The sequence below is a fragment of the Salvelinus namaycush genome, chromosome 8 (assembly GCF_016432855.1).
Source record: "Salvelinus namaycush isolate Seneca chromosome 8, SaNama_1.0, whole genome shotgun sequence".
NCBI classification, from domain to species: domain Eukaryota; kingdom Metazoa; phylum Chordata; class Actinopteri; order Salmoniformes; family Salmonidae; genus Salvelinus; species Salvelinus namaycush.
This window is the reverse complement of record NC_052314.1, coordinates 5,493,786-5,512,431: the sequence shown is the minus strand read 5'-3', so window position 1 is coordinate 5,512,431 and position 18,646 is coordinate 5,493,786. Positions and strand designations below refer to the sequence as shown.

General features: G+C 43.6%; 1 protein-coding gene across 1 annotated transcript in view; it reads left to right on the top strand.

Moving 5' to 3' along the window:
* LOC120051667 (protogenin B-like) overlaps positions 1 to 13,477 on the top strand; it is a 42,915-nt gene extending 29,438 nt beyond the window's left edge. The window contains exons 12-20 of the mRNA XM_038998558.1: positions 8,273 to 8,368; positions 8,578 to 8,764; positions 9,054 to 9,181; positions 9,557 to 9,727; positions 10,309 to 10,497; positions 11,037 to 11,160; positions 11,916 to 12,063; positions 12,231 to 12,338; positions 13,226 to 13,477. Coding sequence (XP_038854486.1) covers positions 8,273 to 8,368; positions 8,578 to 8,764; positions 9,054 to 9,181; positions 9,557 to 9,727; positions 10,309 to 10,497; positions 11,037 to 11,160; positions 11,916 to 12,063; positions 12,231 to 12,338; positions 13,226 to 13,477 — 1,403 coding nt within the window. The remainder of the gene's footprint in view (positions 1 to 8,272; positions 8,369 to 8,577; positions 8,765 to 9,053; positions 9,182 to 9,556; positions 9,728 to 10,308; positions 10,498 to 11,036; positions 11,161 to 11,915; positions 12,064 to 12,230; positions 12,339 to 13,225) is intronic.
* Positions 13,478 to 18,646: the final 5,169 nt, after the last annotated feature.

Here is an 18,646-nt window from a genome sequence, read left to right as displayed (position 1 = left end):
GTGGGTAGAGGTGGGTAGAGGTAGAGGTGGGTAGAGGTGGGTAGAGGTGGGTAGAGGTAGAGGTAGAGGTGGGTAGAGGTAGAGATGGGTAGAGGTAGAGGTGGGTAGAGGTAGCGGTGGGTAGAGGTGGGTAGAGGTGGGTAGAGGTAGCGGTGGGTAGAGGTGGGTAGCGGTGGGTAGAGGTAGAGGTGGGTAGAGGTAGGTAGAGGTGGGTAGAGGTAGAGGTGGGTAGAGGTAGAGGTGGGTAGAGGTAGAGGTGGGTAGCGGCCCCTAAAGCTGAGGAATATATTGCATGGCCTTATTTTTCTAAATGTAGTGACATCTTTTAGTGTCCCCTTGCCCTTTCTATCGGTCCGTCCCCGATTAATATGGGCTCTCCTAAACAGACCTCCCTCGCCTCCCCAGCCCCCCTGTCCAGTCCCAAGTTCCTCCCCCAATCCCTCTCCATCCATAGCCTGGTCCCAGATCTGTTTGTGCTTTCTTACCAACTCCTATGGTCATTATCACATTTGGCATCACAATGATCACAATGAGAAGACAACACCAACAGATCTGGGACCAGGCTAGTCCAGCCCCTGTCCAGTCCCCTCCTCAGTGGCTCCCCCTCCCCAGTGTTGTGTGAGCAGCAAAGCCTCCAAGGGGTTAAAGGTCAGGGCCCAGATGTCCTTCTTCCCACCACTGTTTCCCATGGATCTCATCCCTGGCCTGCATACATTATCACTGGCTATTGTGCTATAGCTGCAGGGCCGCTGGGCCAGAGCTGCCCTATGACACCCTGGCCACCAACCCCCCCACCCGTAACCCTGACTAGCACCCCCTCTACAGCTGGACAGGGGGACCACCACACCCCACAGCCCCCTGGGATTGGCCAGAGCTGGACAGACCTATGACCTATGGTTGTGAGACAGTGGACTTGGATTAGAGAATTGCCATGTCTGCCCCCCCCCCCCCCATTACACAATGGCATGCTGTCTGTGTTGTCCAAATAGTGATGGCCTGCTGTCTGTGTTGTCCATGTAAATAGTGATGGCCTGCTGTCTGTGTTGTCCATGTAAATAGTGATGGCCTGCTGTCTGTGTTGTCCATGTAAATAGTGATGGCCTGCTGTCTGTGTTGTCCATGTAAATAGTGATGGCCTGCTGTCTGTGTTGTCCATGTAAATAGTGATGGCCTGCTGTCTGTGTTGTCCATGTAAATAGTTATGGCCTGCTGTCTGTGTTGTCCATGTAAATAGTGATGGCCTGCTGTCTGTGTTGTCCATGTAAATAGTGATGGCCTGCTGTCTGTGTTGTCCATGTAAATAGTGATGGCCTGCTGTCTGTGTTGTCCATGTAAATAGTGCCCAACAGATGCAGAAGAGTCCATGGGATTGTGAAATAGTCTCTAGACTGATAGAGATCAGATAGATTTGATTAGATCTGGATCTAGGCTTTTAATTCCCATTTATTCTAACAAGTAAAGGATAAATCCCGTTGTAAATCAACAGATTTATCTAGAAGGAATCAAACGTTATAGGAATCAAACGTTATAGGAATCAAACGTTATATGAATCAAACGTTATAGGAATCAAACGTCATAGGAATCAAACGTTATATGAATCAAACGTTATAGGAATCAAACGTTATCTGAATCGAACGTTCTAGGAATCAAACGTTCTAGGAATCAAACGTTATCTGAATCAAACGTTATAGGAATCACTACTTGCACATTCGTCTTCTGCACATCTGTCACTCCAGTGTTTAATTGCTATATTGTAATTACTTCGCCACTTTGGCCTATTTATTGCCTTAACTCCCTTATTAACTTACCTCATTTGCGCACACTGTATATAGACTTTTTCTATTGTGTTATTGACTGTATGTTTGTTTATTCCATGTGTAACTGTGTTGTTGTTTGTGTCACACTGCTTTGCTTTATCTTGGCCAGGTCGCAGTTGTAAATGAGAACTTGTTCTCAACTAGCCTACCTAGTTAAATAAAGATGAAAAATAAAATAAAAAATATGAATCAAACGTTATAGGAATCAAACGTTTTAGGAATCAAACGTTATAGGAATCAAACGTTATAGGAATCAAACGTTTTAAGAATCAAACGTTTTAAGAATCAAACGTTATAGGAATCAAACGTTTTAAGAATCAAACGTTATATGCTCATGATGAGTTAAGGTTACATATTGGCAACTGTCTCAACACTAGCATTCTATTCTTACTTGTGTCTCAGCCTTCCTCCAGGCCTAGCCTACATGTCTGAAAGTTGAAAGGTAGACAGAAGGGTGGAGGGGGCAGCCAGGTGGAGGGTAGAAGGGTGGAGGGGCAGCCAGGTGGAGAGTAGAAGGGTGGAGGGGGCAGCCAGGTGGAGGGTAGACAGAAGGGTGGAGGGGCAGCCAGGTGGAGGGTAAGACAGAAAGGTGGAGGGGCAGCCAGGTGGAGGGTAGACAGAAGGGTGGAGGGGCAGCCAGGTGGAGGGTAGACAGAAGGGTGGAGGGGCAGCCAGGTGGAGGGTAGACAGAAGGGTGGAGGGGCAGCCAGGTGGAGGGTAGACAGAAGGGTGGAGGGGCAGCCAGGTGGAGAGTAGACAGAAGGGTGGAGGGGCAGCCAGGTGGACGGTAGACAGAAGGGTGGAGGGGCAGCCAGGAGGAGGGTAGACAGAAGGGTGGAGGGGCAGCCAGGAGGAGGGTAGACAGAAGGGTGGAGGGGCAGCCAGGTGGAGGGTAGACAGAAGGGTGGAGGGGCAGCCAGGTGGAGGGTAGACAGAAGGGTGGAGAGGCAGCCAGGTGGAGGGTAGACAGAAGGGTGGAGGGGCAGCCAGGTGGAGGGTAGACAGAAGGGTGGAGAGGCAGCCAGGTGGAGGGTAGACAGAAGGGTGGAGGGGCAGCCAGGAGGAGGGTAGACAGAAGGGTGGAGAGGCAGCCAGGTGGAGGGTAGACAGAAGGGTGGAGGGGCAGCCAGGAGGAGGGTAGACAGAAGGGTGGAGGGGCAGCCAGGTGGAGGGTAGACAGAAGGGTGGAGAGGCAGCCAGGTGGAGGGTAGACAGAAGGGTGGAGGGGCAGCCAGGTGGAGAGTAGACAGAAGGGTGGAGGGGCAGCCAGGAGGAGGGTAGAAGGGTGGAGGGGCAGCCAGGTGGAGAGTAGACAGAAGGGTGGAGGGGCAGCCAGGTGGAGGGTAGACAGAAGGGTAGAGGGGCAGCCAGGTGGAGAGTAGACAGAAGGGTGGAGGGGCAGCCAGGTGGAGGGTAGACAGAAGGGTAGAGGGGCAGCCAGGTGGAGGGTAGAAGGGTAGAGGGGCAGCCAGGTGGAGGGTAGAAGGGTGGAGGGGCAGCCAGGTGGAGGGTAGACAGAAGGGTGGAGGGGAAGCCAGGTGGAGGGTAGACAGAAGGGTGGAGGGGCAGCCAGGTGGAGAGTAGAAGGGTGGAGGGGCAGCCAGGTGGAGGGTAGACAGAAGGGTGGAGGGGCAGCCAGGAGGAGGGTAGAAGGGTGGAGGGGCAGCCAGGTGGAGAGTAGAAGGGTGGAGGGGCAGCCAGGTGGAGGGTAGACAGAAGGGTGGAGGGGCAGATAGGTGGAGAGTACACAGAAGGGTGGAGGGGCAGCCAGGTGGAGAGTAGACAGAAGGGTGGAGGGGCAGCCAGGTGGAGAGTAGACAGAAGGGTGGAGGGGCAGCCAGGTGGAGGGTAGACAGAAGGGTGGAGGGGCAGCCAGGTGGAGAGTAGACAGAAGGGTGGAGGGGCAGCCAGGTGGAGAGTAGACAGAAGGGTGGAGGGGCAGCCAGGTGGAGGGTAGACAGAAGGGTGGAGGGGCAGCCCGGGGGAGGGTAGACAGAAGGGTAGAGGGGCAGCCAGGGGGAGGGTAGACAGAATGGTGGAGAGGCAGCCAGTTGAAACAAAAGTTACTGAGGAGTTGAAACAAAGGGGCCCTTCTCTCCACTCCACTCCTCTCCATCCACTCCTCTCTTCTCTCCTCTCCTATTTTCTCCACTCCTCTCCTCTCCATCCACTCCTCCTCTCTTTTCTCCTCTCTTCTTCTCTTCTCCTCTCCCACAATCCTGAAGCCCAGATTCCTTCTGTGACCCCTGACCCTAGTCACCCCTCCCCCCGGTCCCAGGGGCCCTTGATCCCAGCAGCTGAATGCTCCCCCTGGCCCCCCAGCCCCAGCCGGGCCCCCTGGCCACCATTCCCCACCAGCACACAATGGACCTGGACACACACACCACCTCCCTCCACCCCTCTCCACTGGTCAATACCCAGAACCTAACCTTTCACACCAAGAGACATAAAACAAATCCTTAATGCTCCCTTAAATACAGCGTTATTTACGAGGTGGTGGCCATGTCGATGGTGGGTTTCAAAGTGAAAGACACTGAATTAAATTGCACAGTTTTTAAGCGAAAGGGTAATAACTTGTTTTAACTATATAAACCTTGTTTGATATTTTGTCTATTTCCTACCGATAATTTCTCTGAATTGATTTGTTGCAGAATCCTACTCATGTGGTTAGCAGAGGTTGGGTCAGAAAGTAAACAGAAATGTCAAGCCTAATTTTCATCAATGCTTTTCAATGAGAAATTTGAGTTTACTTCCTGAAATGAATTAATTGAAATGGAACTGCCCCCAGCCCTGGTGGTTATATATAACTAGTTAAAATAGTTCTATATACAAAACAGTCCTATACAACTAGTTAAAATAGTTCTATATACAAAACAGTCCTATACAACTAGTTAAAATAGTTATATATACAAATACAGTCCTATACAACTAGTTAAAATAGTTATATATACAAAACAGTCCTATACAACTAGTTAAAATAGTTATATATACAAAACAGTCCTATACAACTAGTTAAAATAGTTATATATACAAAACAGTCCTAGAAACACCTAATTTCCCCCCTGACCCCCCCCCCCCCCCCCCCCCCCCCCCCCCCTCCTTCAGCTGGCCTCTTCACAGCTGCTGTTTCTACTATTTATATGGTATAGCACCGTATAGCACCGCCTAGTGGCCATGTTCTCCTCTGTGTAGAGTTGACTTTGCAGTAACAGCATGGATGAACGTCAACCCTAGTTCATCTAGCAGAGCATGAGGACTAAGTAGATCATTTATTTATTTTGGGATGAAGAGAGACAGTCAGTACTGTCTGTTATAGGGTTCAGTAGAAACTCCTCTGTTTCTGAAGGTCTACAGGCAGACTGTGGGTTCATTCTAAAGCTCTCTCCCTCTCTGCTCTGTGACAACATATGATAGATAAACTTGGGGTCAAGGGGCACACGAGAGAGCCTCTCTGTGTGAATGGGGAACAGACAGCAGAAACCAAGGGGTTAACGTTGCCCTCCAGCGCTTAACTGTCCTCCTAATCTGTTGGAGGCTAGTCCTTTAACTGAAAAGGGAAACTTGAAATCAGATCCGCTTTAGCCGATATCCGCATAGAGGTCGGAGGTGGAACTGCATTAGATCTGTCAAATCCACAAGCGGCTCCCTCCATTATACCTAAAGCGGACATTGCTATTGGCTGCACGGAGTCGCATTAAGAGAAATCCCATGCAGCCTTGTTAACAAATTGGAACACTGGACTGTGAGATGTAATCTACACCTCCATTAGCATGATAGATGTAATCTACTCCTCCATTAGGATGATAGATGTAATCTACTCCTCCATTAGGATGATAGATGTAATCTACACCTCCATTAGGATGATAGATGATAGATGTAATCTACTCCTCCATTAGGATGATAGATGTAATCTACACCTCCATTAGGATGATAGATGTAATCTACTCCTCCATTAGGATGACAGATGTAATCTACACCTCCATTAGGATGATAGATGTAATCTACTCCTCCATTAGGATGATAGATGTAATCTACTCCTCCATTAGGATGATAGATGTAATCTACTCCTCCATTAGGATGATAGATGTAATCTACACCTCCATTAGGATGATAGATGTAATCTACTCCTCCATTAGGATGATAGATGTAATCTACTCCTCCATTAGGATGATAGATGTAATCTACTCCTCCATTAGGATGTTAGATGTAATCTACACCTCCATTAGGATGATAGATGTAATCTACACCTCCATTAGGATGATAGATGATAGATGTAATCTACTCCTCCATTAGGATGATAGATGATAGATGTAATCTACTCCTCCATTAGGATGATAGATGATAGATGTAATCTACTCCTCCATTAGGATGATAGATGTAATCTACTCCTCCATTAGGATGATAGATGTAATCTACACCTCCATTAGGATGATAGATGTAATCTACTCCTCCATTAGGATGATAGATGTAATCTACACCTCCATTAGGATGATAGATGTAATCTACACCTCCATTAGGATGATAGATGTAATCTACTCCTCCATTAGGATGTTAGATGATAGATGTAATCTACACCTCCATTAGGATGATAGATGTAATCTACTCCTCCATTAGGATGATAGATGATAGATGTAATCTACACCTCCATTAGGATGATAGATGTAATCTACTCCTCCATTAGGATGATAGATGTAATCTACACCTCCATTAGGATGATAGATGTAATCTACTCCTCCATTAGGATGATAGATGTAATCTACACCTCCATTAGGATGATAGATGTAATCTACTCCTCCATTAGGATGATATATGTAATCTACTCCTCCATTAGGATGATAGATGTAATCTACTCCTCCATTAGGATGATAGATGATAGATGTAATCTACACCTCCATTAGGATGATAGATGATTTATGTAATCTACTCCTCCATTAGGATGATAGATGATAGATGTAATCTACTCCTCCATTAGGATGATAGATGATAGATGTAATCTACTCCTCCATTAGGATGATAGATGTAATCTACTCCTCCATTAGGATGATAGATGTAATCTACTCCTCCATTAGGATGATAGATGTAATCTACACCTCCATTAGGATGATAGATGTAATCTACTCCTCCATTAGGATGATAGATGTAATCTACTCCTCCATTAGGATGATAGATGTAATCTACACCTCCATTAGGATGATAGATGTAATCTACTCCTCCATTAGGATGATAGATGTAATCTACACCTCCATTAGGATGATAGATGTAATCTACACCTCCATTAGGATGATAGATGTAATCTACACCTCCATTAGGATGATAGATGTAATCTACACCTCCATTAGGATGATAGATGTAATCTACACCTCCATTAGGATGATAGATGTAATCTACACCTCCATTAGGATGATAGATGTAATCTACTCCTCCATTAGGATGATAGATGTAATCTACTCCTCCATTAGGATGATAGATGTAATCTACTCCTCCATTAGGATGATAGATGTAATCTACTCCTCCATTAGGATGATAGATGTAATCTACTCCTCCATTAGGATGTTAGATGTAATCTACTCCTCCATTAGGATGATAGATGATAGATGTAATCTACTCCTCCATTAGGATGATAGATGATAGATGTAATCTACTCCTCCATTAGGATGATAGATGATAGATGTAATCTACTCCTCCATTAGGATGATAGATGTAATCTACACCTCCATTAGGATGATAGATGTAATCTACACCTCCATTAGGATGATAGATGTAATCTACACCTCCATTAGGATGATAGATATAATCTACTCCTCCATTAGGATGATAGATGTAATCTACACCTCCATTAGGATGATAGATGTAATCTACTCCTCCATTAGGATGATAGATGTAATCTACACCTCCATTAGGATGATAGATGTAATCTACACCTCCATTAGGATGATAGATGTAATCTACTCCTCCATTAGGATGATAGATGATAGATGTAATCTACACCTCCATTAGGATGATAGATGTAATCTACTCCTCCATTAGGATGATAGATGATAGATGTAATCTACACCTCCATTAGGATGATAGATGTAATCTACTCCTCCGTTAGGATGATAGATGTAATCTACTCCTCCATTAGGATGATAGATGTAATCTACTCCTCCATTAGGATGATAGATGATAGATGTAATCTACACCTCCATTAGGATGATAGATGTAATCTACACCTGCATTGCTTGCTGTTTGGGGTTTTAGGCTGGGTTTCTGTACAGCACTTTGTGACATCAGCTGATGAAAGAAGGGCTTTATAAATAAATTTGATTGATTGATTGTGACTGATAGTGGACATCTCAGCATTTTGTTAGCCCAGTTGTTTTAAGCTATTATGGTGGTCAGTTGATAATAAACAGAAAATGTCAAATTTATTTACACTTATTTTATTTATTAATCTACAATTTATTGTTTTCCAGACCCAAGGAGGAAGTACCAGGTGAAACTGTTGGCATTAAGCCTTGTAGGAGATGGTTACCAGGCCGACCAGACACTCAGCACCCCAGGATGTGTGTGTAAGTACACAAAGAAATCAGATAAATTCTTACTATTGATCTGCTTCAGCTTCTGTTCATCCTGAATATCTACATTGGCCTCTAACACATCTCGCACTACCATAAAAAAGACTTCTAGACAGCTGAAGCAAGTGCACACATTTTCTTCTGCAAATGTACCTTTTCTAATTGTGACTAAAAAAATGTGTGCATCTGTGTGTGTCTTGTAGCAATGCGAGACCACCCGGTGGCCCAGCCTCCAGCCCCGGACCATGTGAGTGCGGTGGCTAACAGCTCGTCAGCGGTGTACCTGCGGTGGAGCCGTCCCGCCTTCGCCTCTAGGAAGGTTGTCAGCTACACAGCTCGCTGTACACCTGTGGGCCTGATGAACGCATCAGCTGTACGCTACATACAGACGTGAGTTCATGACCAGTTCTGCTACAGAACCGCTCGAGTTCAAGACACGTATGATGTTTATACCTGTATACTGGGGTCTGTTGAAGTAGAAGAAGAATGTTTTACTACTACTTTAATACTAACAATATTACTTTACTACTACACTATTATCCATTGTCCTTTTTCAGATCATTGAACATTTATATTACATGTGGTAATTTAGTTCTACACTTAGTTTCTAAGAGACTGAAAATCAAGATTGTTTTTGACACAGTTGTTGGATTGAACCTGTCATGATTGTCCTCGTCAGTACCAATCAGACTGTGGTGATACAGGGTCTGGAACCCAACACACGCTATGAGTTAGTGGTGCGTCTCCATGCCGACCAGCTGTCCAGTCCCTGGAGTTCTGTTGTCCACCAGAGGACCCTTCCTGCAGGTGAACAATCATCTTCTGATCTTTCTCTGACTATCATCTCCCAAGGGTAACCAGGGTAACCAGGGTAACCAGAGTAACAAGGGTAACAAGGGTAACAAGGGTAACCGGAGTAACCAGGGTAACCAGAGTAACAAGGGTAACCAGGGTAACCAGAGTAACAAGGGTCCTCTATCTATAGATCATGAAGCAGTCTAATTAACTTTAAAAAAAGACATCAACAGTAGAGCTTCCTTCCCAGTCTACCCCAAGCTGGGCTCCAACCAAGGACCCCTCTGCACACAACAATACTCACCTATCAAAGCCGACCGTACTAGATGACGGACCAAGATACTTTTAAACTAAAGAGACTCAAAATTACCCTTTTCTGTTCATCAGCGCCCAGTCATCCACCTGAAGGTGTGAGGGTGTCTCTGATTGAGGACGGCACAGCCCTGGTTTCCTGGAGGGAACCAGAGGAGAACAACCTGGCAGTGACACACTACACCATCCTGTACGCCTCACAAAGGGCCTGGCTGGCCGGACACTGGCAAACACTGCAGAGGGAGGGTGAGTATGGACACTGGCAAACACTGTAGAGGGAGGGTGAGTATGGACACTAGCAAACACTGCAGAGGGAGGGTGAGTATGGACACTGGCAAACACTGTAGAGGGAGGGTGAGTATGGACACTGGCAAACACTGCAGAGGGAGGGTGAGTATGGACACTGGCAAACACTGCAGAGGGAGGGTGAGTATGGACACTGGCAAACACTGTAGAGGGAGGGTGAGTATGGACACTGGCAAACACTGCAGAGGGAGGGTGAGTATGGACACTGGCAAACACTGCAGAGGGAGGGTGAGTATGGACACTTGGCAAACACTGCAGAGGGAGGGTGAGTATGGACACTGGCAAACACTGCAGAGGGAGGGTGAGTATGGACAGCTCGATTTTGACCTCTCATCTCTTAAACCCTTTTCGACATAACTGAGCCGAGCTGAGCTGAGCTGGGCTGCCCTGGTTACACATCCACCGTGGTTACTGTAACCGTGCTGGAAAAGACAATGTAAAAAGAACAGGCTAAACCAACACAGTACGTTTCCTCATCTTATTCAGCGCTCTCTAACACCAGTCCTGTCTTTCCCCTACAGGAAGTAACACCGTGGTCCTGCTGGAGCGTCTGGAGCCTGGTAACGTCTACCTGGTGAAGATCTCTGCCTCCAACCTGGTGGGAGACGGGCCCTTCTCTACCACTGTGGAGCTGGCCCTGGGTCCTGGGCCTAGACACAGAGGGAAGAGCCCCAGGCATTCAGACAGCGGATCCTCCTCGGACACTACAGGTTACTATGGTTACACGGGCAGCAGGTAGCCTAGCAGTTAAGAGCGTTGGACCAGTAAAGGAAAAGTTGCAGGTTCGAATCCCCTAGCCGGCAAAAAAAATCAGCCGTTCTGCCCTTGATCAAGGCAGTTAACCCCCAACAACAACTGCTCTCCGGGCGCTGATGACATCGATTAAGGCAGCTCCCCGCACCTCTCTGATTCAGAGGGGTTGGGTTAAAATGCGGAAGACACATTTCGGTTTGAATGCATTCAGTTGTACAACTGACTAGGCATCTCCCTTTCCCATGGAGTGTTGTTGGACTGGGGAGATATTTGAATGTTGATAATACTGCTGTTGGAGACATATAAACTGAACCAGTACAGTATATAGCATCACACAAATTATATTTTTGACTTTGTCTTGTCTCAATGCTAATAGGCTGGTCCTAGATCTGTTAGTGGTGTATAGCTAACAGCTGTATAGTTCCAGTAGCCTATAGTACTATAGTACCAAAGTGAGATTTCTCCTGTGTAACAGTATGCCTTTTGTTTGTCTCAGTGTTCTCTGATGGCCTATACCACATGGACCAGAAGTCCATGACAGGCATCATGGTGGGGGTCTGCATCACTCTGGCTTGTATCGCCATCTGTGCCCTCATCCTCATCAACAAAGGCAGATCCAGGTACATATCTATACTATTCTTCTTCTTTTATAGTAATCTTCTTCTTTTATAGTAATCGTCTTCTTCTTTTATAGTAATCTTCGTCTTCTTCTTTTATAGTAATCTTCGTCTTCTTCTTTTATAGTAATCTTCGTCTTCTTCTTTTATAGTAATCTTCGTCTTCTTCTTTTATAGTAATCTTCGTCTTCTTCTTTTATAGTAATCTTCGTCTTCTTCTTTTATAGTAATCTTCTTCGTCTTCTTTTATAGTAATCTTCTTCGTCTTCTTTTATAGTAATCTTCTTCGTCTTCTTTTATAGTAATCTTCTTCGTCTTCTTTTATAGTAATCTTCTTCTTTTGTAGTAATCTTCTTCTTTTGTAGTAATCTTCTTCTTTTGTAGTAATCTTCTTCTTTTGTAGTAATCTTCTTCTTTTGTAGTAATCTTCTTCTTTTGTAGTAATCGTCTTCTTCTTTTGTAGTAATCGTCTTCTTCTTTTGTAGTAATCGTCTTCTTCTTTTGTAGTAATCGTCTTCTTCTTCTTTTGTAGTAATCGTCTTCTTCTTCTTTTGTAGTAATCGTCTTCTTCTTCTTTTGTAGTAATCGTCTTCTTTTGTAGTAATCGTCTTCTTTTGTAGTAATCTTCTTCTTCTTTTGTAGTAATCTTCTTCTCATACTCCATTTACTCACTATGATACATCAGCCATTTTTGGAAGACATCTCTTCAAGCAGATTATTTCATATTGTCCACTAACTTCTACTCTTTACTCCAATAGGAAATCGTCCCTCTGTAAGATCATGGACGTAGTGAACGGTGAGAGACCCCATGGTCCACGTGCTGGTTTGGCCCTGGCCAATGAACACCAGGCTGACAACATAGAGGCCCTGATGCCTGTGATGGCACAACACTTCATTGATGCCAAGGTGAGACATGGCTCCACAGACACAGGCCATGAGTGGTATGAGAATGTATTTAAGCTATCACTATGACAACCTTTATGATGCCATGATAAGGTTTTATGCTGGTTGTCAACGTCTTTTTAGCAACCAGCAACAGACCTCTTTATCTGTTTGTAACATCTCTGTTTCAGGGTGGTTCTAACCTGGCGATTAGTAGAACAGGTCCAGTCAATGGCAGCAAGCGCGGTAAGAGATGGCAATTCTTCAAGAGGGAGAGACGTAATACAAATACAAGCCAGGTAAAGTCTTCAGACGGGAACTTGATGCTATTAGAGAGCCTATCCTCAACATCAATACTGAACCAAAATATTTTTAAAAACGCAACATGCAACAATTTTACTGAGTTACAGTTCATATAAGGAAATCAGTCAATTGAAATAAATTCATTAGGCCGTAATCTATGGATTTCACATGACTGGGCAGGACTGGGCCTGGGAGGGCATAGCCAATCAGAATGAGTTTTTCCTCACAAAAGAGCTTTATTACAGACAGAAATACTCCTCAGTTTCATCAGCTGTCAAGGGTGGCTGGTCTCAGACGATCCCGCAGGTGAAGAAGACAGATGTAGACGTCCTGGGCTGGCGTGCTTACACATGGTCTGCGGCTGCCAAATTCTCTAAAATGACGTTGGAGGCAGTTTATGGTAGAGAAATTAACATTAAATGATCTGGCAGCAGCTCTGGTGGACATTCCTGCAGTCAGCATGCCAATTGCACGCTCCCTCAAAACTTGAGACATCTGTGGCATTGTGTTATGTGACAAAACTGAACATGTTAAGAGTGGCCTTTTATTGTCCCCAGCACAAGGTGCACCTGTGTAATGATCATGCTGTTTATTCAGCTTCTTGATATGCCACATCTGTCTGGTGGATGGATTATCTTGACAAAGGAGAAATGCTCAGTAACAGGGATGTAAACAAATTTGTGCACAACATTTTATAGAAATAAGCTGTTTTGTGTGTATGGAACATTTCTGGGATCTTTTATTTCAGCTTGTGAAACATAGAACCAACACTTTACATGTTGCGTTTATATTTTGGTTCAGTATAGTTTTACAGAGTGGAGTATTGTTATACAATGACAAACAAACAAATATCTAAAAATCTCCTCCTCTCCTCTATCTCTAGGCTGAGAACAGAGTGTGTCTGTACGAGGCAGGGAAGACCATGCTGTGTTACGAGGATAAGGTAGACGCTCCGCCCCTCGAGCCTTCCAGCCTGCAGATCCTGTTCGGGCCACTAGGGGGCTTACAGAGCTCCGTGGGTAGCAGTCAGGGAAGCAGCTCTGGGACCACTGAGACCAGCGAAGGAAGCCACGAGACAGGAGACTCCGGTCACTACTCCAACGAAGAGATGAGCAACGAGAGTGAGATTGAGTAACCCATCCACAGCTACGTTCGGGCCGTAATTCCAGGCATCCGTCCTTCGGGTCGGAGTTGGATGACAGCTTAACTCCAGAGGATGAAGAGTGTTTAGAAGTGGAGGAAGAAGGAAAGCCTGGTTTTAAAGTGGAATCTGAGGTGACGACACCAAGCCAATCCTTACCATCATCACCATCACCTCCACCGGCCTGGTCATGACACTGTCCAGCTTCCCTCACATCCCTGTTCCCTCTCGGCTGAGGAAGCTGCTTATCCTGCCCAGGGCACGGTTCAGTCAGCAGGCTCCTCCTGACGATAAGCTAACAAGCCTGAATGTGACTTATCTACAGCTGAAGTTGCCCACTTCTCTCCCGTCTTGGCCTCCTGAAAACAGGCCCTTCAGCATGGAGCATACAAGGAGTTATGAAGAGGGATCAGGAAGTTGAAGATTGAGGAGGAAACAGGTGTTTTCTTCAGGTCTACCTCAGGATATTTGTAAATTAATGTTGTTGTTTTCCTGTTTCATTTTGATCTCATTTTCAGTCTGTCTGATTTTCGTCTGTGTGTCTGTTCGGTCTTTAGGGCTGGTTTATGAACACAGATCAAGCCTTGTCCTGGATTGGTGACAGGTATGTTATGGGATCCTGAAAAGCATGTTTAGTGATATTCTCCATTCAAAGTGGCTTCTGTACAAACAGGACCAGGCTTAATCTGTGTCCGGAGAAACGAGTCCTTAATGTCTGTTCTAAACCAAAGCTCACGCCAAAAATGAATGTTCAAAAAAATTTCCAAAAATGTATTGCTTTTGTGATCCATTTTCTTCTATGTTAAAGTAGATTTATTTCTTCCACTAAAGTAGAGGGTGTAGTTGGTGACCCCTCATTGCTGATTGTCTACCTCAGTGACTCTGATTGTATATAGTGCTACTTCATCTTAACAGTATATTGTGCAGTACTGTATATAGTACTACCTCATCTTAACAGTATATTGTGCAGTATTTCCCATAACTCAGGGAATGAAGTTGAAAACATTTAAAAGCCATGTCTTCTTACCTGCATTAATATCCTGCAGGGATTATTTAGGCTTAATTTGTTTTGAAGATTTGTGAAAATTCCTTTTTAATTATTAGTTGTTTTTTTATAAGGTTGGAAAAGCTTTTAAGTTTTGAATGATGAGTCTCTTCGGTAAAGTTCTACTATTTAAGTGCATTCGATATCATCAGTCTCTATTTGAGTAAGATCAAGTAACCAAAAATAAACATTTAACTGGCATTTCCAGTGCAAAGCTTTAAAATGGCCGTATAACGTGGAAAAGGGCTTTGCAGATGATCGTAGATATAGAGATCCAAAGAAAGAGTTGTTCGCCTATAAGTAAACAAAACCTCAAAAGCAACAACAACAACAACAAAAAATTATACATGCAATAGACATACAGACTATGCCAAAATCATGGGTTCCATGTACAACCGTTTCCACAGAGTTCTACACGGAACTCAAAAGGGTTCTACCTGGAACCCAAAAGGGTTAACCTATGAGGACAGCCAAAGAACCCTTTTGGAACCCTTTTGTCTAAGAGTGTATGTCTATTCCTCTTTGAGTTGAATGCATTTCTTATTGTAAATTTCAAGACAAGTTTTATACCTGGTTGAAAGCTTTAACTCTTTGTCTGTCTTTCAGACGATTGTTCTCCGTTTGCGTTCTATCTTAAATCACTGATACCAAACGCAGCAGTGACACAGATGTCCCACGGAGCAAAAACTGGTTCAATCAATGTTGTTTCCACGTCATTTCAACAACAAAAAATGCAATGTGATAACATTGAATCAATGTGAAAAACTGATTGGATTTGAAAAAAAGTCATCACTGTAAGAGAATTTAATATTTTTTCAGCTTTTAACCAAAGTCCAATGACATGGCAGCATTTTTTTGTTGATTTCATGTTGAATTCATGTTAGTTGACAACTCAACCAGATATAATTCAAAACTAGACGTTGAACTGACGTCTGTGCCCAGTGGGGTGCTATCAGATGCCTTCTATCTAGCTCATTGATGCTAAAAGCAGCGGTGACACAGATGTGCTATTAGATGCCAAAGAGTTGTCTACTTCCTCAAATGGGGAGGACTGATGGGTCCTTCAGATAGATCAGATGGGAGGACTGATGGGTCCTTCAGATAGATCAGATGGGAGGACTGATGGGTCCTTCAGATAGATCAGATGGGAGGACTGATGGGTCCTTCAGATTGATCAGATGGGAGGACTGATGGGTCCTTCAGATAGATCAGATGGGAGGACTGATGGGTCCTTCAGATTGATCAGATGGGAGGACTGATGGGTCCTTCAGATTGATCCTTGGAATGATGTAATTTGAAGCCAGGGTTGGGATCTGTTTCATTTCAAATGTCAATTATGGGAGTAAACTGACATTCCAATTCCAATGCTTTTCAATGAGCAAAGTTGGCATTTTGAATTTTTGTTAACTTCTAGAATTGACTGAATTGGAATGGAATTGAGTCCAACCCTGACAGTATTTGCTACTCACACAGGACCAAAGAATCCAGTCAGTGTATTGACAGTGATAGTAGGTGGAAGATGTTTTTTTATTTTGGGGGGATTTTTCATCCATCAACCAGATTCTAACCTGGCTACTACGATATTCTGTATTCTAACCTGGCTAATACTATATTTCAGTGTGACAATACGACAAGGATTCTGACTATCAAATCGATAACCACTATGTGTGAAGAGCAACATAATCAAGTTTTATATCTTTGAAAAACAAATCATCTTAACCAAAGAATAATTTAAAGTCACCGTTGTTTATTCATTAGTTCTTTGGTTTATTTTTTTTTTGCATAACAGTTTTTGCATAATGTGATATGTTTCTAGGATTTTGATTCATTGGAAAGGGCATTTTACAGTCGATTCGTTGTGATGCCAAGTTCCATTTTGTTTAGAGCGGCTTGAGAGGTCAAAAAGTGTTCCGTTTAGTTGTCGATGTGATTGTTGTTCAAGAGATTTCACCTTAAAGATCTTAAAAGTTAACTTTGGGGCTTTTAAAACATTTATTATTGTTTTGTTCTTTTAGGATAATTTTATTGAGTATTAACGCATATTTTTCATAGATGGATATAAGAAAAGATTGGGCTATTTTCCCTCTGTCTGTGTTCTCAGAGCCTGTGCCAGTAGCAGGTTAGTCAGTGAGCCTGTTGCCTGTTGCCTGTTGCCATCAATTGAACATTATGAATGTGTTACTTATTTTTATTATTTGACCTATTTTTTGTTCTAATTTCCTGCCTTTGTAATGCATATTTACCATACCATATCATTTAGAATTGTTTCCCTCAATTGTTAAAACAAAGGTGTTTCTGTGTTACAATGCACAAGCCAAACTGTTTGGTCCTCTCAAGATTGTCTCATCATTTGAATAAAACTGTTCCTGAAAAACTATTCCTGTCTGGTGCAGCGGTGCTGTTGTGTTGTGTGGTAGTGTTTTTTGTAATTCTCAGTTGATGTGGATGAGATACAATGAGGACATTGTTTCACCTCAATGTTAAAAACAATATTTAAAAAACACAGTATACAGCATTGATTGGTATGTGGATGTAAGGCTCCATCCCAAATAGCACCCTATTCCAGATGTAGTGCACTACTTTCGACCAGGGCCAATGGGGAATAGGGTGCACTACTTTTTTATTTTATTATTTAAAAAAAAAAAATTATCCCATTTTCTCCCCAATTTTCGTGGTATCCAATCGCTAGTAATTACTACCTTGTCTCATCGCTACAACTCCCGTACGGGCTCGGGAGAGACGAAGGTCGAAAGCCATGCGTCCTCCGAAGCACAACCCAACCAGCCGTACTGCTTCTTAACACAGCGCGCCTCCAACCCGGAAGCCAGCCGCACCAATGTGTCGGAGGAAACACCGTGTACCTGGCCCCCTTGGTTGGCGCGCACTGCGCCCGGCCCGCCACAGGAGTCGCTGGAGCGCGATGAGACAAGGATATCCCTACCGGCCAAACCCTCCCTAACCCGGACGACGCTATGCCAATTGTGCGTCGCCCCACGGACCTCCCGGTCGCGGCCGGCTGCGACAGAGCCTGGGCGCGAACCCAGAGACTCTGGTGGCGCAGTTAGCACTGCGATGCAGTGCCCTAGACCACTGCGCCACCCGGGAGGCCAGGGTGCACTACTTTTGACCAGAACCCATAGTTGCCCTATTTTTTTGTGGAAGAATTATTTGCAGTGTAAACAAATTTGCAATTCCAATTTCAGCAGATATAAATAGCTAATTGGTGAATAGTTAAACATAGATATATCTGATATTGGCAGAAAGCTTAAATTCTTGTTAATCTAACTGCACTGTCCAATTTACAGTAGCTATTACAGTGAAAGAATACAATGCTATTGTTTGAGGAGAGTGCACAATTTTGAACTTGAAAAGTTATTAAGAAACAAATTAGGCACATTTGGGCAGTCTTGATACAACATTTTGAACAGAAATGCAATGGTTAATTGGATCAGTCTACAACTTTGCACATACACTGCTCCCATCTAGTGGCCAAAATCGAAATTGCACCTGAGCTGGAATAATACATTATGGCCTTTCTCTTGCATTTCAAACATGATGGTGCAAAGAAAATACAAAAGAACGGTTGTTTTTTTCTTTGTATTATCTTTTACCAGATTTATTGTGTTATATTCTCCTACATTCCTTTCACATTTCCACACACTTCAAAGTGTTTCCTTTCAAATGGTATCAATAATATGCATGTCCTTGCTTCAGGGCCTGAGCTACAGGAAGTTAGATTTGGGTATGTCATTTTAAGTGAAAATTTAAAAAAGGGGCAGATCCTTAAGTTAAAGCCAGAATCCTTAGTTGCTACATCCATTTTTGGACTTTTAAATTAATCATATATGCCCATTGATTCTTGAAGAATATAACTTATAAACTACTTATTACTACTTACTACTTACGTTTAACTGTTAAAGCGGAATTATGTTAAAAATATATATACAGTACCAGTCAATAGTTTGGACACACCTACTCATTCAAGGGTTTTTCTTTATTTGTACTATTTTCTACATTGTAGAATACTAGTGAAGACATCAAAACTATGAAATAACACATATTGAATCATGTAGTAACCAAAAATGTGTTAAACAAATCAAAATATATTTTAGATTTTA